Below are 27,008 nucleotides of genomic sequence, written 5' to 3' on the forward strand. Positions count from 1 at the left end.
ATGTCATTATACTTAAATATAAACTACTATATACTGAACTGTTTGATGTTTATGAGCTGTCTTGTGTGAGAGAGGGGTGGAATTTGAAAAGTGAAATGTCATCATTACAGATGAAACTCTTTGTCAATCCAGCTTTGCTGCCCCAGTTAGAACTTTGCTCTTGGTCTGCCAGAGATGCCAGCTCAAGCGATTTGCTGGTCCTCGCAGAGTCCAGCCACACTGAGTTGTATCAGGGCAAAAAAATGTTATGCTCAGCGACCATAAGGCTGTAATTACATAGGAGCAGTGCTGAGCTCTGCAGGATAAACGTCAAGACCCAGAGAGATGGCACAAAGCAACTGAAGAGGGGAAATGTGGACACATTTACAATAAAGACAAAGAAAGTCAGGGCGACACAAAGACAGCTAGTAAATTGAGTAAACTGTAACAACTAAGAAAGCAGGTAAAAGTTAATAATCTGAGTCACCCAATAGCATTAGATCATTCTCATTCCAAAGTGATACATGAGTTGAGCCACAGCATGGTGTGACTGACACCTTGTGGATTCCAAGGATAACTGCTGAAGTCACATATTCCTAGTATTGCATCTCTACAGTACTTTTAACTGTTATCACAGAGAAACAAAATTGACTTCAAACTCAATCAGCATGGAGAGCGGAAAGAAACGTCACAGTCGTTTCAAACTTCAATTTTTATTATTTGTACATTCACCACTGATAGGCGTACTCAAGAAGAAATTAAAAAAACAAAAACAAAAAAACAAATCTTTGTAAATGATAAAGATACAAAAAAAAAAAAAAAAAATTAAAACCATTGGTGAGAAAACTCATAATGCAACCTCCCCTCTCAGGCCTGTACTGACTACAGGGTCAGAGTACTGGAGGAAGAGGAGGAAAGGGAGAAGAGGAGAATCAATAAGGACATAAACATAATCTGTGTCAGCTGTGACAGACAGATTCTCTCCCACAGAGAATAAACTCATCTCTTAACAGAGACAGAGGAACACTGCATTGCCTTAGTAGTTATTCCACGCTTGTTTAAAAATACCCCAGAGCTGCCTCATTTAAAGACTTGATTTGAAGTAATCTTAAGTCTGTACAAAAAGCCAAACACACCTATTTCAGTATTGTCTGATTTATGCAGTCCTCTCTGCAGAGGACCGAGTCTTCTCTTTAGGCAGGACTGGCAGGAGGAGCCTTGTACTACATGCAGCAACAAAAGGATTCCTCATCCAAATTGTTAAACACAGAGGCGACAACAAGTGACTGCAAATCATAATTGGCACCCACACTATGAGGCAAATGGGGCACGTTGGGCTAAATAATCAAAATTACCCAGTGAGTCAAACAGCTATGCTGTCAAGACAAAAACTGAAGAAAAAGAGGCAAATGTAGAAAGAAAAATATCAAACCTTGACAGTAACGCCACGGACAGCGCTCTGAAAAACAACACTGCAAAAAAAAGATCATGGTCCCCTTAAAGCATAAATGTGTGTAGGTGTAAATGTGCTTTAAAATAAAAAAAGAAGATGACAATTTGAGAGATGGTAGCGACATCGGTTGGTCCTCTGTTGGGTCTTAGTTGTAACAAAGTACATGTAGTGAAAGGCAAATGGAGGAGGGCGGTCTCTAGGACAGTTCCATCAGTTGATTGGCCATTAGCGCCGCCTTTCTCGTGGTTCGCTGCGGCTGCGTGAGCGTCGGCCTCCGCCCGCCCCGCTGCCCCCGGGCCTACGGTAGCCATCCCTGCGTTTGTCGTTCTCCCTTTCCCTCTCTCTCTCCCTGTCTCTATCTCGACCTCTGTCTCTCTCTCTGTCCTTGTCTTTCTCACCCTCACTGCGTTCTGTTGTGCCTCCTCCAGTTTTCACCCTCTCCTTGCGCTCCTCTTCCCTTTTTTTCTCCTCCTCTTCTTGCTCCTTTCGCCGTTTCTCACGTTCTTTTGCCCGTTCTGCTCTGGCAGCTTCCCGCTGGGCAAACTACAATGAAAATGTAAAAAAAAAAAAATGCTTTTAAAAAAAACCCCAAAACCCCCAAAAGGTATGAAGTGGTTTGTTTCATCACCTGTTCATCTGTAAGTGGAAGCCAGTATATGCAAGGGGCAGCTTTAGTCTTGCGGAACAAGTCATCAAGCAGCTTTGCAGGGGGATCCTCGGCTATTTTCTCTGACAGAGAATACACACAACATTAGACAAGAGAACAGGCCTCTGGCAGCGGACCCGGTACACTGAGTCTAAATCCACGTCTTACCTTTCTTCTCCTTGCTCTTTCCCCTCTCCTTGCGTCGCCTCTCTCTTGATCGCGACCTTCGAGGACCTCCCTCCTTCTCTTCTCCGTGTTTTCCAAACTCTCTAACCTTGTCGCGATCCCACTCCCGCTCTGCTCGAGCTCGCTCCCTGCGTTCCATTTCGCGTTCCCGTTCAGCCCACTGATCTCGCTCAGGAAGGAGAGAGGGCAAGCCCGATGTTCGACCACGGCCGGAGCCAGGACCATGTTCCTCTGCTCCAGGTTTGTCACCTGCACCCAAACCTTTGTGGAAGTCCAACTACAGGGCAGAGACATGTTCAGATTACAGATAGCCAAACATTTAACACTTATGGAGGGGGAAAAAAACTCTAAACAAAAATATTCTTACTTCATCCTGCTGGCAGAAGTCAACAGTGAGAACTTTTGGGTTGCTCTGTGGCCATTTCACACCATGAAGAGCTGCTCGTGTGGCGACTGCCTCCTCTACACTTGAATACTAGACACGGAAAGTATAGTGGAGGACCCGTGAGAGAGAGAAAATACTTCCAATGTCTAAAAGCAGTCTGAGCTGCAGATATATAACTCAGCCTCAGATCAGCTGAAACACTCAGTTTATTTAAATCCAGGTTGAAGACTCACCTGTTCTCAGCTGCATTTGAATAAAACACCAAATCCACACTTTAAGCTTAAATTTCAAAACTTACATTTAACTACTGATTTTATCTACTGTTCTGATTAGAGCTGGACGATATATCGAGTTTTTTAAAAATATCGATATATTTTTATACGAGATATAAGATGTGACAATATCCTTTATATCGATATAGTCTATGTTACGTTATAATTATACTTGTGGAGCCGCAAGTTTGCCTCTCTTTCGTCCACTTTCGTCTTTACGCAACGTTACTCGGCCTCCCCTCCTCCCCCATCGCTTCACCTGCAGGAAGCGACAAGATGGACACGGCAAATCTCCGTTAACGAGTTACTGCGCATCGCCCCGTGCGTGGGGCTGGATGGCGTCAACATGTTAGCTAGCTAACCACGCTAACGAGCTAACCACGCTAACGCCATGCAGCCCAGAGGTGCTGCACGGACTAAAATCCTTTCATTTTCTCAAAAGTTGACAGCGCGCCTTATGTATGAATTCTGGTTGTGCTTGATGACTGCGAACCGATTTTATGTGGAACACGGCGCTCAGCAATCTGTCAAAAAATGTTTGAGTACGACTTTGGTAAGCTACGGAGCTGCACCGCTTGATGGATTGTCGGAGCATTACGGCTGAGCCTCGCGGAGTGATACGTACTGTGCTTCAACGTAATATTACCCTACTGTGTATAAGGACCATAAATGGCACCTGTTAAGAGACGTGGTTGCGAAGCGGATTTCAAACTCCAGGCTGTCAGTCACGCAGTACAAGTTGGGAACAGAGCAGCTGTGAAACTGTCTTTGTTATTGTGCTCAGCATCTTTTAGTTTACATTTTGACTGCACAATTGTGAGCTCTTTGTTTAGCACAAAAACAACCTTGTTTTCTTTTATTTATGGAGCATTATTATTTAATGAATGCTCATAATTTATTTTTGAGTAAATTTTATGTACATCTGTTCTATGTTAATAAAAGTGCCTGTGTGACATCTGGGACACAGCTTTGACTAAGAACTCTCTTTTTGTTCTTACTTTATGGCTTTAAAAAAAATATATCGAGATATATATCTTATATCGCCATCCAGCTAAAAAATATCGAGATATGAATTTTGGGTCATATCGCCCAGCCCTAGTTCTGATTTTATCTGTTTTGATTTTATATACTGTTGTTTGTTTGTTTGTTAATTAGTTAGTTAGTTTATTTGCTTGTTTTATTCAATTTTAAATCATGCTTTTTATTTGTTCTTGTTTCTAATGTCTCTGTAAAGCACTTTGAATCACCTTGTTGTTGAATTGTGCTATACAAATAAACTTGCCTTGCCTTGCCTTGAATGCTTTTAATAACTTACAGTGACATAGCAGTGGGACTTGATTTTGTCAATCCAGAAGCCCTCCTCCATCAGACTGCCAGTTCTGCTGAGCAGTTCCTTAAGCTGTCCCAGAGTGAATGGCCTCACCTGAACAGTGTCACAGACTCCATTACAATATGAATAAAGTGCGACTACTAACAATTTACACACTGCAAACAAGATAAACACAGTGGAACAATTAAATAAAAACACATGCAATAAGAAGTCAGCAAGATTACAAGAGGAAAAACTGAAACCTTTCCATACAATTATTCTTTTAACTTAATTGTTTTGATTTATTATAAATTAACTGGGTCTATGACAGTAGAAGACAATATATTGTGGAAGTTTTATACCTCAACAAAAAAAATGAAATAAAAAAAAATAAAAATCTAAAATCAACCCCAAAAGAAAGAAAACAAAAATCCATGTCCTATAGCTCATATTTTAGAAATTTGAGCCCAACATGGGTTTGTTCATGGGTCCTATTCTCTCACCAGGTTGCAGATGTGAACAATAGTGGAGACTTTTCCGCGAGGTGGTGAGGGCTGCTTGGCCGTGCGAACAGGGTCATCAATTGTGATGGAAACACTTGTTTTCTGCTGGCTGATGGAGCGACGGATGAGGGTGTCGCTGGGGGTCACTAGAATGAAAAACAGTGAGCAAAGTGTCTCCATTACATCACTGTCTTTGTAGTTCTTATAATAGAACATATTTTCCTTTACCGAGACAAGAGATCTGTATCAAGTGTCAAATAATTAAACTATTTGAATTGCTACACCCAAGATGGCATGCCAGAAATCAGCACCGACTGAAAATAGTTGTTTGAATCCATATAAAGAATCATTCAAGTCTTTCTGTCAGCCTTTCTGTTATGCACCCATTTGACTTTCTTAAACATAAGGTAATATGAAAATTAGATTTCAGGAATACATTAATTAATTCTGATGAATTTATTTCTGCAGAGAAGCCATCTTACGGTGGATATCTTACCAGTGTTGATTTCTACATCATGGCTGGTATGTGTTGGTGAATGAGTTTCAACAGCTACAGGAATAGAGGTATCCATCTGCTCTTCATGAGCCTTTGTCCTTTCTTGGTCTACCTGTAGATCATCTTCCTCTGCCTCCTCTTGCCTGCTCCTCTTTGCTTCTCTTTGCCCATTCTCCTGGCTTTCTGAATGCACCACCTTAAATACAAGATATCACACCAAGCAATCAACTGAGAGATAACCTCGAACAATCTTAAAGAGCACTTTACACTTAATGAAAGTGAAGATACTAGCGTCAGGTTAATCAGTAGTTAAACACTAACAACAGTAACCTGTGTAACTGTGCGTCTAATCTGAAGGTCCTGATCAGAGCGCTCCCTGTCTTCATCATCAGCCCCAGAGAGGACAGCTTCCTCTGGATGCAAGTCAACTACTGCTTCCTGTCCTAGACATGGCCTGATGTCTGGGATCAGAGACTACAGGCAAAGCGTGAGGAAACAACATGGTTAAGCTTTCTACGAGACAGTGTTTACAATGCATCTGTGAGAATTACTGTTAACTACAATGTAAAACAAATTATGCTTTGCTGCAAATACCTTGAGTGAGTCAGTGGTGATGCTGATGGAAGGTTTCTTGGCAGTGACAGCTGTGCTGGAGCCCCACCTCCTCTTGCGACCAGCCACTGTCCCAGACTCCTGTTCACCCTCTGCACTGCTGGTGCCCGGGGATGATTTACTGCCTGGGAAGTAATGGAATCAATACAATGCTCGACGTTTATGCAACACATCAACTGGAAATATATACAGACAATGGTCTTTTGAATGATTACTGAATTATATATTCTGTTGAATAACCAAATTTAAGAATTTTTTAACGCTGCTGTGTTCTCAAACCTTAGCGTATCAATGCTGCACCTCCCCTATCAAAAATATTTGTAAACTAGATTAATACAAATATGAGGAGAAAAAGCCACAATATCAACATGAATAATCAAATGTTAGTAAAGAATGGAACAAGGTGAAAGGTTGTACTCACTGCTAAGAGAGATCTTACGAGCTGAGAAGGCCTTTGATTTCTGAAACACAAGAAGATAGAAACAACCCGATATACATGGGAGAGGTGAGACGCCGACACCATGGAATGAGACAAATGGTCAAGTTGAAGAAAATGTGGAATAAAAACAAGAAGTGGGTAAAGAGAACTGAAAACAACACCTCGCCTTAAAACTCGTTGTTTATTGATGGCAAGCTATGTTGCTTTTGTTTATGTTTATGATGTGTTCTCCTAACTTTTGAAGCTCTACACCTGTAGATTTTTGAAAATATTTCTTACTTTTAAAGATTGAACTTCTCAAACTTGAACTTTCTAAAAAAAACAAAACAAAAAAACAAACAAACAAACAAACAAAACAAAACCCAAAACAAGCCCCCCCCCCCAAAAAAAAACACAAAAAACAAAAAACAAGGACCTAGTGGAAACTGTAATGTTTCAATTTAAGCACTAAAATGTTTTGTTTTTTTAAATGTTTGTAGACAAACTCCAACTAGTTCAACAAAACTAATATTTAACTACTTTAGTCAGCTAAAAGTAAACTAATACACAAGATCACCAAATAGGGGTTTAGAAATATTTTTGTTAAACTGCAGGAGGCACAATTAAAAATCCAAAGCTCATTCTCCATCAGTGATTAAAAAGAATATAAATTAATATTAAACACATTCAAAATAAGCTATGAAATACAGCACTGAGTAAACATCTACTTATTCCCTGACACCTGATCCTTACTGTTTTGGATATGGCCCAATCACGACTGCATGTACTGTATTTAGGGAACAAAAGGTCCAATCAATGGTGGCTGGATGAAAATCTGAAATCTTGCTGGCTGGTAGGTTGGGCTCAATAGTTCATTTGGGTTTGGGCTTTCAAATGTTCTTGGCCAAAGCAGTCGTCTTCAGATGTTAGTCCTTTTAAAGATGTGGCAGACTTTTATACTGGCAGAAGAGAGTGATCAGTCCACTTAAATTGAGACCAGATAATGAATGCTGTCAACAGTCACTGTGGAACAACTCCATAAGTTTGACTTAAAAGTTCTGCTGTATTTAAGAAGCAGTCACATAGTAGCAAAACTCTGGCAACAAATGGCAAGTCCTTTTTCAGGAGAAAACATTCCCAGCCTCTTGCAGTCCAGATATTTGCTTTAAGCTATCTGAAAAAGTGTCCAAGCAGCAGATCTCTCTTCCAACAGATACACAAAAACTCGAAATGTCCTTCATACCATTCTCCAGGTCATAATCCACAATGCCCACTTTCTTTGATCGTTATGAGATTTAAAAAAAATGTCTTTGATAATAATAATTTTTAAAAAAAAAAACTTCTTTAAACTTGTTCACAGCAGCCTTGAACTTGGCTTAAGTGAGCAAGCTTCTTTCCTCATGCTCTCGATGTAGACTTTAAGGGTGTGGGGCTAGATTGGTAAAAATCAGGCTGCAAGATGTGGGCAACATTGACTAGCCAACCCCCTTTTTAAAACTTCTGGTCCAATTAATAGTTTCTGTCAGCCATATCGGTGAAAATGAGGCAGACTTTGTTGCCAGGGGTGTCCCTCTGTAGTGCAGACTTTGGGGCTTATCTGTGGTCAACTCTGGATTCTTGGGGACAGTGGAACAGGTGCAGCAGTAGCAGTAGTGCCAGAGGTAGTACGCAGGTACCAATAGGGGCAATGGAAGAAGCATGAGCACCTTTATAACAAAGGAATCATTTGGGGTTTAAACATCAGCCACAGTGAGAAAACACCCTTGCTGTTTGTTCCTATGACAGTACCCAAGGTTAACATACTACCAAGTTTGAAAATGGCCCATTAAACCTTCTAATGACCCTTTCTTGTTGTTTAAAAACAAAACAAAAATCTAAATACTTACAGTAAAATGTAACATGTTTAAAAACTAGGAATAATTCAAAAAGTGCACTAAAAAAAATCTAACTATTATGGATGCCTGTGACTAATTGACTAGACGTTTAAACACGGCTGCCAGTTAAATGTATTATTATGTTATTACTATACAACAGCAGTTGCCATTTCAAAGATGCTGCTGGCCACTCATGTTGCCTGCAGCGCTAACACCAGCTATGCCTCCGTCTCTCTACCTATCTCTGTGGAGGAAAGTAACGAGCGAGGGGGGGAAAGTAAACCGATGACAGCCGAGACAGCGAACCATCGCTGTTCTTCAGCACTGTTTAAAAATAAATAAATATCGTTTGTGTCAGAATAAACTGGAACTAAACCCCCGAGTAATCACACTGCACTGTGGTGCAGGACATTGTTACAGTTCATACTATAGTTCATATAGTTCCACAAACACACATGCAATACTTTTTGGGCCAATGTTGAAATTTGTCGATCAATTTGTGTCCAGTTTTTAATATAGTCAGAGTTTTCTGTCTTTTCAAGTAGATGAATAGCTAAGCTTTCTCTCTTGTTTAAACAACTAGTAAATTAGTCACGAGGAACATCCCTAAAAACTGCATCTCCCCTGCAAAGTACTTAATTAATGAAAGCCTTCAGAACTGAAATGATTTGGGATTCTCCAGGTGCCTTACCTCCTCACTGGTTTCTTGAAATTTCTCTGGATCTGCCATGGTAGTCTCCTTCATCTGCCTGCATATTGTTAAAAATAAATACACATCAAAGAAAAGAGGTAAAAAAGGAAAAAAGATCATCAGTATGAAGAAAGAAAACTCACTCATAAGATGTTAAAAATATTAAATTAATAGCTTAACACAAGCAATCAAAACACTATGTAAATGTTTAACAAAAACAAAACATGTCAAATCTAAAGTATTAAAAATATTCCTAGCAATAGGAACAAAAGGATTAAAATCAGAAACTTAATTGATTCCTAAATTAAAACTGATTTAAAATGGATATGCCTTTGTAAATATTGCCAGTAGCTGGGCAGTGCATGCAAAATTAATACTTTAGTCCTTTAAATGTCATTACACTGCAATCATAATTCAAAAATTCACGTTTTCTCAAACACGTGTCAAGGAACCACAACACAGCATAAAAACGCGTTAAAATCTCAGCAAGTGGACCCACTCCAATGTAATGCACAAACAGCAACCAGCAGATGCTAAAATTACTGCGCCTTCACCGCATCACACGTTGGTGACCACATCAAATGCGCTGCTATCGTCCCCCTCAGGGTTAAAGAACTGAGCCGAGGCGAGAAAAATAAAACAGAAATTAAACGCAGTTACCACACTCCTTATTTAGCCAAGCTGCGCCCGTCCAGATCCGACACGCACCACAGCTACACGGTACCTGACGAATGAGCGTACGCCTCACGTCGTCACACCATCCTCGTGAAAGCACACGCGAACAAGTCCACTCATTGCGACTGAAATCAACTTGGGGAACTTCACAGCACTGAGACCACGCCGTGCTCGCTCCACACGCAGCACACAGACTGCGACTGCCGTTAAAACGACTGCGTCGCAACGAACCGCTTCTCTTCCCTCCCTGCTGTCTTCCTCTCTCCGAACACTACTCTGTGAATACGTCCATGACCGCAGCGGCTGTCAACCGGAACCTGCAGCGGACAAAGTGTCGCCTGCTGTCTAGCTGAGCCGCGGTGTGGAGAGCCAAAGGCCGGCATAGGCTGCTAAACCCGCCGACTGAGCACAGCCATGTTGCAACGAATAAAGAAAAAAAAGATCTTGTATTAAAAAAAAGAAAAAGGACCCACATCTTTTCTAGCACGCCGGATTTAAGGTAGTCTCATCAATCGCCTGATGGGAAATTCAATGCCCAGCCTTTTTTCTTACACCGTTTTTATCAGGTCTTCATTATAATGACATCATGGAAGCGTTAAAGTGAACACATCAGTATGTCATTTCATAAAACAATGTCCACGGAACTGGCTTTTTTTCACGTGCTTTTTCCACAATATGTAAATAGCGATGTGCAAAATAATTACTCCACTCTTACCATTGAGGAGTTGTTGTTTTTTTTAAGTAGAAATATTTATGAAATAATGAGATTTAAAAAAAGAAGAAAAAAAAAGAAGCTTTCGGTCATTTCACTAGCTTTGCGCCTAAAGGACAGTTTAAGCACAATAAAGCTACATTATATTTTGTAGGAGAAACAACCTGAAATCTTACTATGATGATCGTAGGCCTCTCTTTTACACTGATCATCCATCTTGATGAAACTTACAATAAAAACTGCCTAGAGTACTAGCATTAACATCTTACTTACTTCTTACTTAATTTAGTAATTACATTATAGTTACAATTATGTCGTTGTTATGTTAAAAAATATTCTTTAGTTATCTGCATGCTGCAATAGAAAGAAAAATGCATATCTGTAAATAAGAGTTAATCAAAGACTGATGCTAATAAGTGATTATGCATAATCTGTAAATGGAAAAAGTTTGGAACCACCAGGTCTCTTCCTAGAGCTGGCCACCCAGCCGATCTGAGCAATTAGGGTAAAAGGGTCTTAGTCAGGAAGGTGACCAAGAACCCGATGGTCACTCTGACAGAGCTCCAGTGTTGCTCTGTTGAGAGAGGAGAACTTTCCAGGAGGACACCCATTTCAGCACCACTCCAGCAATTAGACAGAAGCCACTCCTCAGTAAAAGGCACAAACGGCCCACCTAGAGTTTGTCAAAAGGCACCCGAAGGACTCTCAGACCACGAGAAACAAAATTCTCTGGTCTGATGAAAAAAAAAAGCCAAGCCTCTTGTGTGTGGAGGAAACCAAGCATGACTCATCAACTGGCCACTACCATCCCTACAGTGAAGCATGGTGGTGGCAACATCATGCTGTTGGGATGTTTTTTGACACCTGGGACCTTGTCAGGGTCAAGGAATGATGAACGCAGCAATGCACAAAGACATCCTTCATAACCTGCTCCAGAGCATTCTGTACATCTGATTAATCTTCAGATTCATCACATTCATCTTTCAACTGGACAACGACTCCAAGCACACAGCCAAGATAACCACACAGTGGCTTTGTGACCGCTCTAAATGTCCTTGAATGGCCCACCCAGACCCAGACTTGAACCTGCTTGTACATCTCAGGAAAGATCTGAAAAACGTCTGTGCACTGACACGCCCCACCTAATCTGATGGCGCTTTAGAGGATCTGCAAAGAAGAATGAGAGAAACTGCCCAAAAATAGGTGCGGCAAGCTTACTTTAAAAAACAAAACAAAACAAAACTTGACGCTATAATTGCTACCAAACGTGCTTAAACAAAATATTGAGCAAAGGCTGTGAATACTTATCTACATGTTAAAAAATTTTATTATTAAATTTGCAAGATTTACAAGCAACCTTTTTTTTTCCCACTTTGTCATAATGGGGTATTGTGTGAAAATGAATTTATTCCATGTTGGAATAAGGCTGCGTTCTGACAACTTGAGGGTGCATGGGAGTTTGCCCAACCAGTCTACATGTGTTTTGTGGACTTGGAGAAGGCATTCGACCGTGTCCCTCGGGGCGTCCTGTGGGAGGTGTTGCGGGAATATGGGGTGTCTGGCCCATTGCTACGGGCCATTCGATCCCTATATAACCGTTGCAAGAGCTTGGTTCGCATTGCCGGCAATAAGTCGGACTCGTTCCCGGTGGGTGATGGGCTCCGCCAGGGCTGCCCTTTGTCTCCGGTTCTGTTCATAATTTTTATGGACAGGATTTCTAGGCGCAGCCAAGTGGCGGAGGGCTTTCGCTTTGGTGGCCTCAGAATCTCATCTCTGATTTTTGCAGACGATGTGGTTCTGTTGGCTTCATCGGGTGAGGGCCTCCAGCTCGCACTGGAACGGTTCGCAGCCGAGTGTGAAGCAGCGGGAATGAGGATCAGCACCTCCAAATCTGAGGCCATGGTTCTCAGCCGGAAAAGGGTGGAGTGCCCACTCCGGGTCGGGGATGAGTTCCTGCCCCAAGTGGAGGAGTTCAAGTATCTCGGGGTCTTGTTCTCGAGTGATGGGAGAAGGGAGCCGGAGATCGACAGACGGATTGGGGCTGCAGCTGCAGTAATGCGGACGCTGCACCGGTCCGTCGTGGTGAAGAGGGAGCTGAGTGTAAAAGCGAAGCTCTCAATTTACCGGTCGATCTACGTCCCTACCCTCACCTATGGCCACGAGCTGTGGGTAGTGACCGAAAGAACGAGATCGCGGATACAAGCGGCAGAAATGAGCTTCCTCCGAAGGGTGGCTGGCCTCTCCCTTAGAGATAGGGTGAGAGGTTCGGCCATCCGGGAGGGGCTCAGAGTAGAGCAGCTGCTGCTCCACATCGAAAGGAGCCAGCTGAGGTGGTTCGGGCATCTGACAAGGATGCCCCCTGGGCGCCTCCTGGGTGAGGTGTTCCAGGCATGTCCCACCGGGAGGAGGCCCCGGGGCAGTAATTTTATTAGTAGCTTTGTATGTTTGGAGTGGTGAATGTGTTGACCTATGTGGAGTTAATCCAGTGTTTTATTACAATTTGTTTTGTTTTTTAAATTTTTTAAACTTTTTTTTTATTTTTAAATCTGCCAAAAACATGTTTCTATCATTTTGTTTTTGTATTTTTTTTGTAATAAGAAGAGACATCTTAAAAGGTCCTTAAGAAGAAGGTAAAACAAAAGGGTAAAGCAAGCACTGGAATGTGAAAAAGGTTTCCTACCCAATGTTGCTCATCTATCATATTGTTTTTCTATGATGCTTTTCATTTGTATTTGTGGATTTTGGGACAAACTGTGTTACTTGACACTTTTGACATACAAAATCAGGCAGCAATTTCCTCTACAGACTCAAGTCTGATTTTACTCCAGTGCCACCGGAGGGACTGAAGATCAAGGCTATTCACAAATTTGGTCTTGTCCCTAGTTTAGATTTAAGAACCTTAACTGACATAATATATCATAGGAGATGAAACTTCTTTGCCATTGTTATCCATTGTTTGTTTTTTCAGAAAGTGGAAAACCTCTACACAGCAATGTAATCAATTCATGTTTCAAGAAATGTTTATTTTGACTGTATTGACAATTAAGGAACTATCAGTCCAAATTTTTCCAGTTCTGAGAGTTATAATGCCATCACTTCAGGTACAGAGAACATCATACATGAAATAAATACAACTCCTATATTTATTTGTAAATAAAATGATAAATGGCTTCAGGACCAAAATACATTTTTTAAATTTTACATTTGTTATTCACCTAATTAGCTGCACTAGTCTCATTTCAGCTTACTGTGGGCATCAGCCTGACGCCTACGGCTGTCATTTACTGTCCCACTAGCTTCTTCTTTCCAGCTCTTTACTCCAAGTGCATCTACTGTCACACGGGCACATGTGGAATGGAGCTGAAGAGACTGGTGAAATGAAAACTATAAATCTAGCTGACAACAACACTTTCTAAAGTAAAAATAAAATATATCTTTCCAACCAGTTTTAAACTGAATATAAAGAGGGGGAGGGGAGGGAGAGAGACCCCCTAAACAACTGAGCCTTTGCTGTAGCTCTTCAATTAGCAGCGAGTGCATTAGTGTTTGGTGTGTTGTGTGGTATACAGAGCAACAAAGCTAATTTGAACAGACTGGCCCACCGTCCACCTAACAGGGCCAAACTGGCAAATCCCCACTCATGATGCAGAAGAGGTCAAATAGTTACTGAGCATTGTTAACAGCCTCTATACTTGCATGTTAATAAGAGCACAAATACACTGATCCCAGTGAGTAAATCTGACACACAAACAAACTATAAGATATGTTTCAGAAAACTGGGACTGAAAACCAGACCTTTGTTTGTCCTTTTCCTCCTCTTCCTCACTGTCTGTTCTCTTCCCATGTTTTTCTTCTCCAGTCGGTGCTTTGGAAAACTGTGCCTGGGAATTTTAAAGGGCAGGGAATAAGATGAAGAGCAGACAGTGTGGTTCATTTATGGCAAATCTGTTTTATTATCAAAGACCTGCCCATTCTGACACAGATATTGTGAAGGTGAATCTTCTGGGGAACTTATTCTAAGCAACTTACCACGTTGTGACTGTCTCCATCTGCAGTTGTGTTAGCCTTCTCTGCAGACGTCTCTCTTTTGCAGGTAGAGGTTTTTGAGGATTTCCTTACATCCTCATGCTGAGCCGCCATGTGCTGTGTTGAGGAATCTCTTTTAGATGTCTCCTCCTTGAAGGAAAAAAAGAGAGCAGTTCAATATTTTATTTTATTTTTTTTTGCATTGGAGCAAAAATATATAAAGTCTACTTTGAATTTATTTTTACAAAATAGGCATGGTAAGTTTTTTTTTTAAAAATAAACATTTTCAGTTTAAATAATATGATTTATAATAATATGATTATTCAGAAATGGTAAATGGCAATTAATCTTTTTATTCTATTCATTAAAAATCAATGGAAACAATAAATGACAACCTTTATTGCTAGCTGCTTTTGTCTGCTCCTTTATTCAGCACGGGTCACAGGATATAGCTCTGTATATATTTGATTTAGCAAAATCTCCTTGGAAGCCCTTTTCCAAGGGTTCTGCACCTACTTATGCTAACCACTATGCTAAGGGCTAGTCATGCAAGTACTCAGTTACATATACAGTTTTAATAATACGTGGCAGTATAAAGAGATGGACACCATTCCACCTGCTTTCCTCAGTGGTTGTTAATCCTTTTCATGTATTAATAATTAATTATCAGGAAAAAAAATATTTCACCATGTGTGCACAACTAAAATCTTTTTGATTTATTGTTTCATTTTTTTTAAAGAAGCAAAAATTTTGGCTTTATCAGAGTTAGCAGAATTGAGGACTGTATAGCAAAACAGCAAAGGAAATAGCTTGATTCTAAAACTCTGTCCTTGATAAAGGCTGTTATCCCCCCTAAAAACACAGGAAAAAACTGTCGACTTCATGAAAGAATGTTTATGATATTTTCACAATCTACAGACACAAACTGAAAAAAAAAAAAAAGAAAAAAAAAAAAAAAGAAACGAGGGGCCCCAGTGATGTACAGAACAGGGCATCTGAGTCGCTGGTTTGTTAAACAAAATTAGCAGCGCCTCTAAAAAGAGCCGCCCGCAGAACCACCCCCACCCACAGTCTCAACATCAATGAAATCCAAGATGCTGATCATTACTAGAGTTGGTAAGTAAAGCTATATCTGAGAGCGGCCAATAAAAGGAAAAGATTAAGATGGCAAGGCAAGCACAGCTACTGAAGAATTACAAAATAAGAAAAGCTTTTGAACATAAAGTTCCAAGTTTGAGGTGACTGGGTAGAAAAAACACAGAAGAACATCTGTAAAAGAACCTGAAGGGGTGTTTGATGCCACCTGTCATGACGGATAAAACGGATGAATTTGGGTGCTCTGGCATTGGTAAAATAAGAGTTTTGCACAGGATGAAATAGTTGTAGAACAAGGACAGCCATCACTCCATTTTTGCAAAACTGCGTGAGCCATTGCCTTTGACTGGAGCCAATTGCCTTACAGGACAATGACCCAAGACACAGCTCCAAACTATAGAAAACTATTAGAGAAGAAGCAGTAAGCTACTATTCACAACGGAGTGGTTAGCATTCTCCAGGTATCTTAACTGTACTGAGCAGGTGAGAGAGTAGTTTAACTGTTAAGACACTGATCCACATTAATGGTGATGTTTCAGGCAACACAGAGTGAAATGTTACCCCAGCAAATAAACAAATAGACTACTAAATGGGTGTGAGGCTGTGACTGATGCAAATGGAAGTTCTCTTTTTTCTTTTTGCAAAAACAAAGTTTGACGAGGAAAAAAAACAATACTATACCAAATAAAAATTGGTTACTAGCCTAGTCAACAGAGTCTTGAGTTACCTTTTATTCTTATTTACCTTGCAACTCACATGATGATTAAACATTGATAAAATTAGTACAGGGATACAAATGTTGTCATCTGACTTGTGCTATTTATGCATCAAGCACAACTTTGGATTTAGCCCCACAAGTATTAAACTACCGTATTTTCACAACCATAAGGCGCACTTAAAAGTCTTAGATTTTCTTCAAGAAGTACGGCACGCCCTATAGCGCAGTGCGCCCTGTGTGTTGTAAGGAGGACGTAGTAGAGAACACCATGAGAGCGCTAAAGGGTGAAGTGTGGGCGTTGATTGTATATACCGGGACAATCGCACATACCTGTTCTTTTATACAGGTATGTGCATTATGCAGGACATCGTTGTTTTAACAACCCTGAAAATGGCAAAGAGACACGCTTACGAAGCACAGTTTAAACTGAAGGCCATCAGCTACGCGGAGGAACATGGAAATCGAGCAGCGGCGAGAGAATTTAAGATTAACGAATCGATGGTTCGCAAATGGAGGAAGCTAGAAAACAAGCTCCGGCAGGTCAAGAAAACGCAGCTGAGTTTCCACGGACATAAGGCGAGGTGGCCTGAGTTGGAGGAAAGACTCGAGCGGTGGATCATCGAGCAAAGAACGAGCGGGAGAAGCGTTTCGACGGTCACCATTCGGCTAAAAGCAGTTTCACTAGCTGAAGAGATGAACATTGAACATTTCCAAGGAGGTCCGTCTGGTGCTTTCGTTTTATGAAACGGTGCCATTTTTCCATCCAGACCAGGACTACGGTAGCGCAGCAACTTCCAGCGGATTATAATGAAAAGCTGGCCATTCTTCCGCTCCTACTGCAGCAAACACATCGCCGACAAACACATCCAGCCCAGCCACATCACAAACATGGATGAGGTCCCGCTCACTTTTGACATCCCGGTGAGTCACACTGTGGAGAAGAAGGGGACCAGCACGGTAGCGATACGCACAACGGGGCACGAAAAGTCTTCTTTTACTGTTGTGCTTGCCGCCTATGGTGATTTTTAAGCGAAAGACTTTGCCTAAAGAGAAGTTTCCAGCAGGAATCATCATTAAGGCAAATGAAAAGGGCTGGATGGATGAGGAAATGATGAAAGACTGGCTGAGGGAGGTGTATGTAAGGAGACCAGGTGGTTTTTTTTCCACGCATCACCATCCATCGCTCTTAATCTGTGACTCTATGCGTGCCCATCTCACAGCCGATGTGAAAAAACTAGTGAAACAAATGAACTGTGAGCTTGCTGTCATTCCGGGAGGCCTGACAAAGGAACTCCAACCGCTGGACATCGGTGTGAACCGCCCGTTCAAAGTAAGGCTGCGAGTGGCCTGGGAGCGATGGATGACCGATGGAGACCACAGTTTCACCAAGAGTGGAAGGCAGCGCCGGGCGAGTTACGCCACAATTTGCCAATGGATTGTAGATGCTTGGGCTAACATGTCTGCTGGCACTGTTGTTCGAGCTTTCGCAAACGCCGGCATCATTTCCGAGGAGCCGCACGGCACGGAAAGTGACTCTGACAGTGAAGAAAGTGAACCTGGAATGTTTGATGGAGATTTAGCAGACACAGAGGATGAGGACTTCCATGGGTTTGATTGATGATAAAAATGTGAGTACCAAACTTTGTTTTGCTCCTGCTTTATTTTTAAATACGCACACTTGTATGCTTGTGTGTTGTTGATGATGATGATTACCGGTAATAGAAATGTGAGTAAGGTACCGAACTCAGGTTTGCTCCCGCTTTATTTTTAAATACGCATACGGTACTTGTATGCGCCCTATAATCCAGTGCGCCTTATGTGTGTTTTAAATACAGTAATGGCACACATAACTGAGACTGCGCCTTTTAGTACAGTGCGTCTTATGGTCGTGAAAATACGGTAAGGAACTATAGCCAACAGCGTCTTAAACGCAAACCAGACAGTTTTAACAGATAAAAAAAAATTAAATTGAAAAATTGTACCCACTCGCTTGTATTCAGAGATACTGCCAGAAAACACCTGCTGTGATCAGAGACTAATACCACTCTGCTGAGAGCCCACTACACCCAATGAATACAGATCCCTTTAAAAGTAAAGTAGCCTTCTTTTTAAATGATTAAAAAATAATAATTTTAGCATAAAGAATTCAGCAGACTGTGGAGAAATGCAATCTGAGCAACAATATGATTTAAGATAAATAAATTGGTATATTATACAACTTTATAGTCACAAGTGTGACACAAATAAATAGTCAAGCATCTATACCATTGCCAAATCATGATTAATGACTGCAAATGTGTATGGTGCCATTGTTCAAGCTCTATGTAAATTCAGAATATGTCCAACTGCTGGAAACAACACAGGTGGATTTTATACCTTGATTATTAAGGTGATGGATATTTATCCAAATATGTTCATTTTGGAACTAATTTAGTTTGGTTTATATAGATTTAATACAACTTTGCATTAATGCCAAAGACAGACAGATCATTTATTCTTACCTTTGTAACTCTGGAGGTGGAGTTCTTTTTCTCTTGAGAGGACGAGGATGAACCGGATGATTGAGAAGATGAGGACCCAGAGTCCGATTCTGAGGAAGAGGAATCGGATGATGATCTTTGTCTTGTTCGTATCCTTTCCTTCTTTGAATCTCTTCCTCTCTGCTCCGCTCCACTCAATGAGCTTGACAAACCCTTGCTTTCATCAGCTTCTTTTACTTTTTTGATGGACTCCTTGGCAGCCTGTTCAGTCTTTCCTGAAGCTGCCTGTTCTTTATCCTCCAACACTAGCCTTGTGGCTCTTTCTTCTTTGGGACCCATTTCAGTAATAACAGCAGTGTCCTCCTCAGACTGGATCCTCACAGATCCCGGTGGTGGAGCAGCAACCTGCTGATTTGTCCGTAGCTCTGAATCTTCCTGTTTAACTGAGGGCCTATGTCCTTCAGACTGTCCTTTCCCAACAGTGGTGGGATAAGTGACAGGTGAGGTGCGAGGCTGTGGGCTATCAGAAAATGTACGGGGCCGCTTAATAACCATAGACGTGGATGAGGGTTGTGCTCGGTCCATTACGAACCGGAATTTTTTAAATGACGAGTGTGGTGAAAGAGATGTTGTTGAAATGGTTGCACTACACTCTGCTGCTTGGCCTTCGCTCTGGGGTTCTGGAGCACGGATTTGTTCCTGGTCTCCTGCCTCTGCTGACGAGTTTATAGCGGGTCCTGTGGAGAGGGGGTGAGGAGTTGGCAGGGGTGTGAGACCAGCCTCAAGGCCACATTTGGATGGAGAAAGGTGACTCTCACTCTCCTTTTCAGCCACCCCAGTTTTATCTTTCTCCAGCTCCAGCTTCCTCTCCCGCTCCTCCTTTTCTTTCTGCACTGCTTTCTCATTCTCCAGCCTTTCATGTTCAAGAGCTTTTTCCCTTTCTTGCTCCAGAGCTCTCTCCATCTCTTTTCTTGCCCTTTCTAGTTCTTCTTGCTGTAGGGCTCTCTCTAGCTTTTCCTTTCTCTCTTTCTCAATTCTCTCCTGTTCAAGAGCCGCCCGTCTCTCTGCCCTCTCTTTTTCCACCCTCTCTCGTTCCAAGGCCTTTTCCCTCTCTATCCTCTCTTGCTCTAAAGCTTTCTCTCTTTCAACTCGTTCTCTTTCTCTTCGCTCTAACTCCAAGGCCTTCTCCCTCTCCAGCCTTTCTAGCTCTAAAGCTTTTTCTCTTTCTCTTCTCTCCAACTCCAAGGCCTTCTCCCTCTCCAACCTTTCTAGCTCTAGAGCCTTTTCTCTCTCGATCCTCTCTTGCTCTAAGGCTTTTTCACGTTCTATCCTCTCCTGCTCCAAAGCCTTTTCCTTCTCTAACCTTTCCCGTTCCAGAGCCTCTTCTCTCTCAATCCTCTCAGCCTCCAGAGCTCTTTCTCTTTCTAGCCTTTCTCGCTCACGCTCCAAAGCTGCTCTCTCCATTTCTTCTCTCTCGCGCTTTTCCCTCTCCTCCCTTTCTCTCTGCAGCCGTTCTTGCTCCAGAAGTTTAAGTCTTTGAAGCTCAGCCTGCCTTTCAAGCTCCAAGGCCCTCATTTGCTCTTCCCTCTCTTTAGCCAAAGCTTGCTCCCTCTCCTGTCTCTCTTTTTCTAGAGCAAGTTCCTTCTCCTTCTGCAAAGCCTTCTCTCTCTCTTCCTTTTCTAAGGCCTGCTGTTGCTCAAACCTCTCTCTCTCCAAAGCTTGCTCTCTTTCTCGCTCCAGTGCTAGGGCTCTCTCTCGCTCTTCCGCCGCGGTACGTTCTTGCCGACGTTTTCTCAGCTTCTCTTGTCTTTCTAGGTCAGACTCCATCTCTCTGACCCTCTCGTCAGGCACAGTGGGCTCAAGTGTACTCACAGGTACTTGAATATGGGCTGAATGTGCTCCTGTAACACCCTGATTGGTGCCTGGCATTATTGGAAATGGTACATGCTCTGCAGTGTTAGAGGTGTGAGTGGTGGCAGATACCAGGCTCTCTGGTGGTCCTCTGCCAGGAAATGATGTAGCTGAGGATGAATTGCTTTCTTGCCTATCAGCTTCGCCATCAGTGCCATGCCATCCTCCTCCGGAGAAAGCACCTTCTGACTCCATTTTACGTGCCAGAAGGGTTAGTGGGCCAGGCCTGCGTTCAGCATGTCCACTCCTTTGTGGCTCAGGGCTGCTACTACGGCTACCACCGCTGGAGGAACCAGAGCTGGAAGAACTGGGGGAACGCCTGGCTTGGGGAACATCTGGACTAGGTGGACTCTGTTTAGGGGTGTCAGGCAAAGGGAATGATAATTCTGGTGGAGGGGAAGGAGGCGGTGTTGGCTGGCGGAGTTGAGGTGACAAAAGAGAAGGGATGTGTTGCTGCTGCGGTTGACGGGACGCTGCAGACCTCTCCCTTGTTGTGGGTCCCCTGGCTGGCTCTCTGAAGTTTCTCCTTCGAGCGCTGCTGTCCCAGTCGTCATCGTCACCGTCCTCGTCACCATCCTCGCTGTCGTCATCGTCGCTGTCACCTGGGACTTCACTTGATGCAGAGCCTCTCTCTGGCCTTTGCTCAGCGGCAGGAACACGCATGGGCACAGAGCCAGAAGCAGGTGGACTGGACATGTCAGCCTCCTGGTTTCTGTTTGCTTGGCCCTCATTTACCGCACCCAACAATCCCTCTTCACCAGAGGTGCCAGCTGGCTTGTGCTGCTCAGGTAATGCTGGTGTGACATCCTGACAAGAACAGAAAGGGAGCGCAGATTTATTTATTATCCCCTCCCACAAGTTTAATCAGAAAGTTACTTTTACACCTAACACTTAAGAAGAGAAAGTACAATCTAACCTGGGCTGGAGGAGGACACGGTGTACTATTGTTGACTTCTGCGTGCTCCTCTTGCTCTGTTCACAAAAGAGAAATAAACATAAAAATCACAAGATTTTACAATAACCATCCATAATGTGTACAGTATTTTATTCAACACAACTTGCCATTTGTATCATATGCTTCACGAGCCTCTCTCTCCAGACGCTGCCTCAGTAGCTCCTGTTGCTTAGCCAGATACTGCTTTATAAAGCTGTTCTGGCTCATTTCCTCACCAATCTAAACACACAGAGAAATTTTGAAATACAATGCAAGATCTCAAGGCTAATAACGCATACTTTTTGCAGACATTTATGAGGTTGTGTAAATGCACGGTTTGCCATATATACATAAAAGGCCATCACTTATCAAGACACTTCAGCCTTTTATATGAAACTAAAACTGTCTTTGAGATTCACACCTGAGAGTTTGGCTGTAGTCCAATATGAGCTGTGGAGGTCCTCTGCAAGTTCTCCAGCATGAGAGCCTGTTAGTGAGATAAGAGATGTTTTTAGAAAAAAGGAGAACACTCTTTCATGGGCAACCTTGTAGCTGCACTCTATTCAGTAGTATGTTTTATCACATCCGCTGATATTTCCGCCCTTGACAAAATATAATGAGTTTCTATGTACTAAATGTAACAAATATCCTTAAGCATCGCTGCTCCTCTTTTATAATAATGTTAGACTTGGAGAATTTTGTCTTTGATACTTTTTTTAGAAAGCCTGCGGTTGTGAGAAACTACAAAACTTGTTGACAAACGAAGGAGGATGATATGCAACAATGTTCCCATGTAAGATGGTAAAGGACATGGGAGTCTGTCAAACAATAATTGACAAGGTTACTCTAAAGCTGTGGTCAAACACCAACCAGTGATCAACTTATCTTAAATTTCATTGATCACCAATGAAACACCTTGTATAAATCTATGCACTATTACTACTACTTTATTCATGATCTATTACTTTGCACGTAGACATAGTTGATCTTTTACATTGCTATTATGTCCATTATAATGTCACTGTCATTATCAGATGCTGGTAGGACGAAACTGTTAATAACCCAATGGCTTTATATGAGCTTTGCAAGTACGTTAGCTGGTAACTACGACTAAAATAATCAACATATTCTGGGTTTTGTGAGAAAAGAACCACTGTCTGGCGTAATATAGGTTATATAAACGCAACGCAAACAAACAGTAAAGCGTTGATGGCTCAGTGAAATAATGCAATCGGGACTGCCCAGTAACAAAAAGAAAAGAACGCCTTAGCTATCTTAATAAGGTTTGACGATCTGTCGCAATGAAAAACAAACAAGCTCAAGACCAACGGCAGCTCACGGGCCTGCTGCAGATTTTGAGGGAAACTACTCCTAAAACTAGCCAATGCGTTTACCAACAAAAACGGCAAGAACGTTAATTAAAAATTGCGGGTTAGCCGCTAAAAGTTGTCGTTTTTCTCATTAACTCTAAGTGGTGAAATGTTAATCTGCTGGACAAACTCACAAGAGCAGTGTACACATCGTTAAAAGCAGCATACACAGCAGCAAGCGAGTCGCTAAGGCCACTGATCAACTCATAGCGTTAGCCAGGAGAGCTAACGAGCTAACGGGACAACATCAACCCGAGACACAGTTTAGGATTAGCCGATAAGTTGAGTGAAGTGCCAGTCTTTCCGTAGCTGGAACATTTCTACAGGGCCACAGCACTGCATAACCACAGCGCTGACAAAATAAAGACATTTACAGCTGGTGAATGAGCTTTAACCTCGATAACTCTACTACGCTCAGCAGTAACGATACTCAGTTGTCGGCCCTCGAGAGAGCATCAGCCCGTCTCTTCGTTAACGTTAGCTTGCAGCGACCGTGGCACCATATATCGCAGTAAAACTCACCCCCTTGAGTCTTTTGATGAGAGTATTCTTCTGGCCGCTCTTCGACAGCCCCCTCTCCTCGAGAGCGGCCTTTAAGTCCGCTACTCGAAGGGACTGGAGCGGTCTCCCGTCCAGCGTAACGTCTTCAAGGTCCGCCATTTTCCGTTCCTCTTGTCAGTTCCCAGCGAGAGCGACGATCAACGCCTTCATCGACGTCACGTCATCGCCGACGACTTCCCCCCGAAATCAAATAAAATAAAACGTTTATAAATATTTTAAATCCCAGACTAAACCAAAATTACTTTCATAAGCCAAATGTATTACTTGAAATGGCATCGTTAAAAAATTATGGTATTTATATTTAGATGTTGTATGCGCCACATCTTGCGCAACATCTGCGCAAACCTGACTTCCTACACAGCACAACTAGTTAACTGCACCCCGCTTCCTGTTAGCAGCTCTGGATTTACGTGACTGTCGTTCGGCTTCTCTGCACCTCGACTATGTCGGTAGTGAGTTGATATACGTTTTAAAATAATGGGGAGTCACAACTCCATATCTTAAAGGTAGTTATTAGCTAGCAATAGCGACTTTAAAGTCAGAGCCCGCCCGTTTGTGCTCCTTAAACAAAACGTTAAGCTAAGCTAAATGGATTATTGAGCTGTTTAAGATGTCGTGGTTTAATTATGTCAGTCAAAGCTCAAGTCAACACCAGCCCACTGACAATCAAGGAATTGCAGGCATCCTGTGCAGTTCTCCCAACCCAGTGTTCACGTGCCCTGCAAGTTTCCCTTCTCCCAGCTTGGGTGAATTTCCCCCAGCTCCTCAAGGTGTAGTCAGCCCTCCCAGCCTCGAGAAGCTGTCCTGCGCTTCTCCGAGTGCAGGTCAAGTTAGAGAGCCCGAACCCATCTCCTACGTAACCTTCCAGGAGCAGCGGTGTGTCCTGAGCTGGTTCCAGAGCTGGACTCCCGTTCAGAGGGAGCGGTTTCTCCAGGACCTTCTGGGGAAAGCTGTGCCGGGGAAAGTGTGCACCCTCCTAGACTCACTCAGCACTCTCCAGGTACTTTATGCAAACTTGCAAACACATGGTCTGGAGAGGAGTGCCATTTCTAGTAAATAACTGGCGCTTTCTTCCTCTGTGTAGGTTAAAGACAAACTTCCAAACATCTTTGAATGCCAGCTCCGCCTGTGGACGCAGTGGTTTGAGTCTTGGGGAGAAGAGGAGAGGAATCATTTCCTACACATGCTGGAAGAGCGGGACCCGGATTTTGTTACCCACTTTTACAGGAGTGTAGCGGGTACAGCAGGAAGAGACTGAGCAATGTTTGCATTGTGATAGAAAAGCAAGTAATAAAGGGGTGATGTGTGGTGTGGAAAACACATTCTCTGAGTCTCTTTGTAGAAAATTTAGCCTTCTTGTAGATCGTAGTGTTCGTATACGTTTTGTAAATAAAATTCTGCATGCCTGCTCCGCCGGGTTTTTTTTAAGTTTTTAATTGATTGACACGAATTTGTAAATAAACAGGTTTAACATCTAGCTGTGGGTTAATATCTAAACAGGCTTAGCTCTTCTGTGAGGCAATTAACACATCTGGAATAACATGGACAAGAAACACTTTTTTTTGATAACGAGAATAAACAAAATATTTTAGTAATGAATTTTATTAATAGGCACCTGCTGAGACACTCAGGGACACCTTACATAGAATCAAATATCAAAATCACAGTATTGATAAAAATAACAGCTGGTAAAAACCATAGAGTTAACAGCATGATTCAAATCAAAGAGAGTAGGCAGACTTAAGGTTGGCTTTAAAGACAGGGAGAGAATGTTGCAAGCATGGTATATTTGTTTTACTGTCTGAAGCATTTAATAGCAACAGTAGCAGAAATGTGCACTTATTCTTCAGTTATTATTTTATTTCCCATACTCGTAAATGTCACACATTTTGACATGGGTGCGGACAGAACTTCTCGTGACCCTTATTTTATCCAGTCAGTTGCTCCAGGAGTAATTAAAACTACTGGATTTGGAGCGCTGCCATCTTCTACACAGAAATTGACAAATGGATAAATTTTTCCTGTGAAGTGCTGACCTACAAAAGAATACATATGAGTTCTGGACCCTGAATCATAAAACGAGATGGTTCCCTTTTCGTAATCTAGCAGGATACCCAGGGTAACTGGTTGTATCTCAGTAGGAATGGGAACCGTTCTCCTCTGCTCTATAGCTCTGTACTGACGCTGTTTGTCCAGGACTATAGTCCAGTAATCATTGTTTGGATTGAAGGATATTGATCCCTTTCTTCGAGAAGATTCACTGGTCATCCCAAGGTGGTAACAGGTCTTTCCAGCTACTGAAACCTCCCAGTAATGCTTGCCAGATGAGAAGCCAGTGGCACCTAGGGCCCCCAGAATCACATCAAACCGTCTTGGATTGTTGGGGACGTCTTGTATAAAATCTGCAGTGGACATCTCGGTTTCATCATCAGATAAAACTATTCTTGGGTGCGCTGTGTCTGGATCGAAGGTCATCTTTGCTGTTAAAAGAAACACCATCTGAAATCAGCATGCAGTGAAACAACCCTGATAACACAGATGGCATAATTTAACCTTAATGTGAAAAATGTAAGGGTGTGCTTTAAAGTTATATAGACGTTTTCACACAACAGGCTGTTGTATGCAGCGTGAGTAGTCGTGTATTTTTTTTCATGGCATCTGTGCAGCTTTATTAGCTTTAAACAAAAGTGCAAAGAAAAAGAAAAAAGAAAAACTTTCGTGTGTGACTCACAGGTATGGATGGTGTTTTCTTCTATATGACCTAGTTCCCTTTGAAGCCCTGAGGGCAGAGTAAGAAGAGAATGTCTGTCAGAGGATTTTGTGTCATAACAGTTTACTCTTTGTATGTTTCTGGGCTAAACTAGAAGTTCTACAATTTCCTGAGGTTTGTTTTTCTCAGCTTGCAGGTCTAACAAGAAGATTAAATTATCCAATTAAGAATCTCACATTCACTACTACCCACTTTCCCATATTATACTGAATCTGCTCATTCTGTGGCTTGAACATACTGTCAATATTATTCTGCAGTTTGTTATTCTCCCTGTTCTGTCTTTGTAACTCCTGCTCCAACTGGTTGAGCTTGGCATCCTTCTGATGTAGCTCCTGCAGCTGGCGGTCTGCATCATCATGGCACTGCTGCAAATCTCTTCGCAAGTCTGTTTGATGAAATACATACTTCAGAACCTCAAGGAGTGCATCTGTACAATATATCCACACAATAATAATGTGGTCACATTGGGAATCTTACCTTCACACTCCTCTGGCGGTTGAGAGCAGCACATCTTCAGCTCTGTGACTTCCTGCTTTAGGTCTGACAGAGGGAGAGAGATTAAACATGAACCAGCTAAATGAGAGTCACATTTGGATAGTTTTGGATGTTTTGAGAAATGCATTTATTTGTCCTTGTTTAATTTTAGATGAAAAGATGTCAGAAAGTAAAGTCTATTTATTAAGCACTTTTCATAGACAGACAGTCGCAACATGCTCCAAAGAAAGTACACTCTCTGTCAGTTCCAAGGTTTGATGTTTCCAGACATAAAGAAAATCTGGTTCTTATCATACCAGACAGAAATTAAGTAAATACAACCTCAGATGGACAAAAAGTAGTTCAAAAACAAGAAGCAGTGTGTGGAAAATGAACTACACCATTAGTGAACTACACCACTCTTTCAATGATGAGGATGTAACATCCTGGACAGGGAG

At 42.1% G+C, this 27,008-nt stretch overlaps 3 protein-coding genes across 3 annotated transcripts in view; 1 reads left to right on the plus strand and 2 right to left on the minus strand.

The window, feature by feature from the left end:
• Positions 1–686: 686 nt before the first annotated feature.
• On the minus strand, positions 687–23,448 carry acin1a (apoptotic chromatin condensation inducer 1a). Its single transcript, XM_085389284.1, has 18 exons — positions 23,268–23,448; positions 21,797–21,862; positions 21,504–21,615; positions 21,358–21,413; positions 18,552–21,248; positions 14,241–14,387; positions 14,007–14,092; positions 8,825–8,882; positions 6,263–6,302; positions 5,824–5,966; positions 5,560–5,703; positions 5,230–5,425; positions 4,734–4,879; positions 4,237–4,344; positions 2,632–2,739; positions 2,247–2,541; positions 2,061–2,161; positions 687–1,975 (listed from the first exon to the last, which is right to left on the minus strand). The coding sequence occupies exons 1-18, from the start codon at positions 23,403–23,405 to the stop codon at positions 1,658–1,660; spliced, it is 4,959 nt and encodes a 1,652-aa protein (XP_085245410.1). The 5' UTR covers positions 23,406–23,448; the 3' UTR covers positions 687–1,657.
• A 219-nt stretch (positions 23,449–23,667) lies between these two features.
• Positions 23,668–24,715, plus strand: lg18h14orf119 (linkage group 18 C14orf119 homolog). Its single transcript, XM_085389285.1, has 2 exons — positions 23,668–24,306; positions 24,391–24,715. Exons 1-2 carry the CDS (start codon positions 23,917–23,919, stop codon positions 24,562–24,564), a joined length of 564 nt encoding a protein of 187 aa, XP_085245411.1. The 5' UTR covers positions 23,668–23,916; the 3' UTR covers positions 24,565–24,715.
• Positions 24,716–24,772: 57 nt separating this feature from the next.
• The window catches only part of LOC146648644 (uncharacterized), a 29,047-nt gene continuing 26,811 nt past the window's right edge, over positions 24,773–27,008 (minus strand). The window contains exons 72-75 of the mRNA XM_085389283.1: positions 26,554–26,616; positions 26,315–26,461; positions 26,038–26,085; positions 24,773–25,786 (exon numbers count right to left, since the gene is read on the minus strand). Of these exons, the coding sequence (XP_085245409.1) occupies positions 25,230–25,786; positions 26,038–26,085; positions 26,315–26,461; positions 26,554–26,616 (815 nt within the window). The 3' untranslated portion in view covers positions 24,773–25,229. The remainder of the gene's footprint in view (positions 25,787–26,037; positions 26,086–26,314; positions 26,462–26,553; positions 26,617–27,008) is intronic.

This window comes from Rhamphochromis longiceps, linkage group LG18 (assembly GCF_057381845.1).
Source record: "Rhamphochromis longiceps isolate RC_006_pf linkage group LG18, R_longiceps_female_GT1.1, whole genome shotgun sequence".
NCBI classification, from domain to species: domain Eukaryota; kingdom Metazoa; phylum Chordata; class Actinopteri; order Cichliformes; family Cichlidae; genus Rhamphochromis; species Rhamphochromis longiceps.

Coding starts and splice junctions, on each gene's coding strand:
- acin1a (XM_085389284.1), bottom strand. CDS start 23,405: ATGGCGGACCTTGAAGACGTTACGCTGGACGGGAGACCGCTCCAGTCC. Junction 5,967..6,262: donor TCGTAAGATCTCTCTTAGCA/GTGAGTACAACC, acceptor ATTACTTCCCAG/GCAGTAAATCATCCCCGGGC. Junction 5,426..5,559: donor TTAGACGCACAGTTACACAG/GTTACTGTTGTT, acceptor CTTGTATTTAAG/GTGGTGCATTCAGAAAGCCA.
- lg18h14orf119 (XM_085389285.1), top strand. CDS start 23,917: ATGTCGTGGTTTAATTATGTCAGTCAAAGCTCAAGTCAACACCAGCCC. Junction 24,307..24,390: donor ACTCACTCAGCACTCTCCAG/GTACTTTATGCA, acceptor TCCTCTGTGTAG/GTTAAAGACAAACTTCCAAA.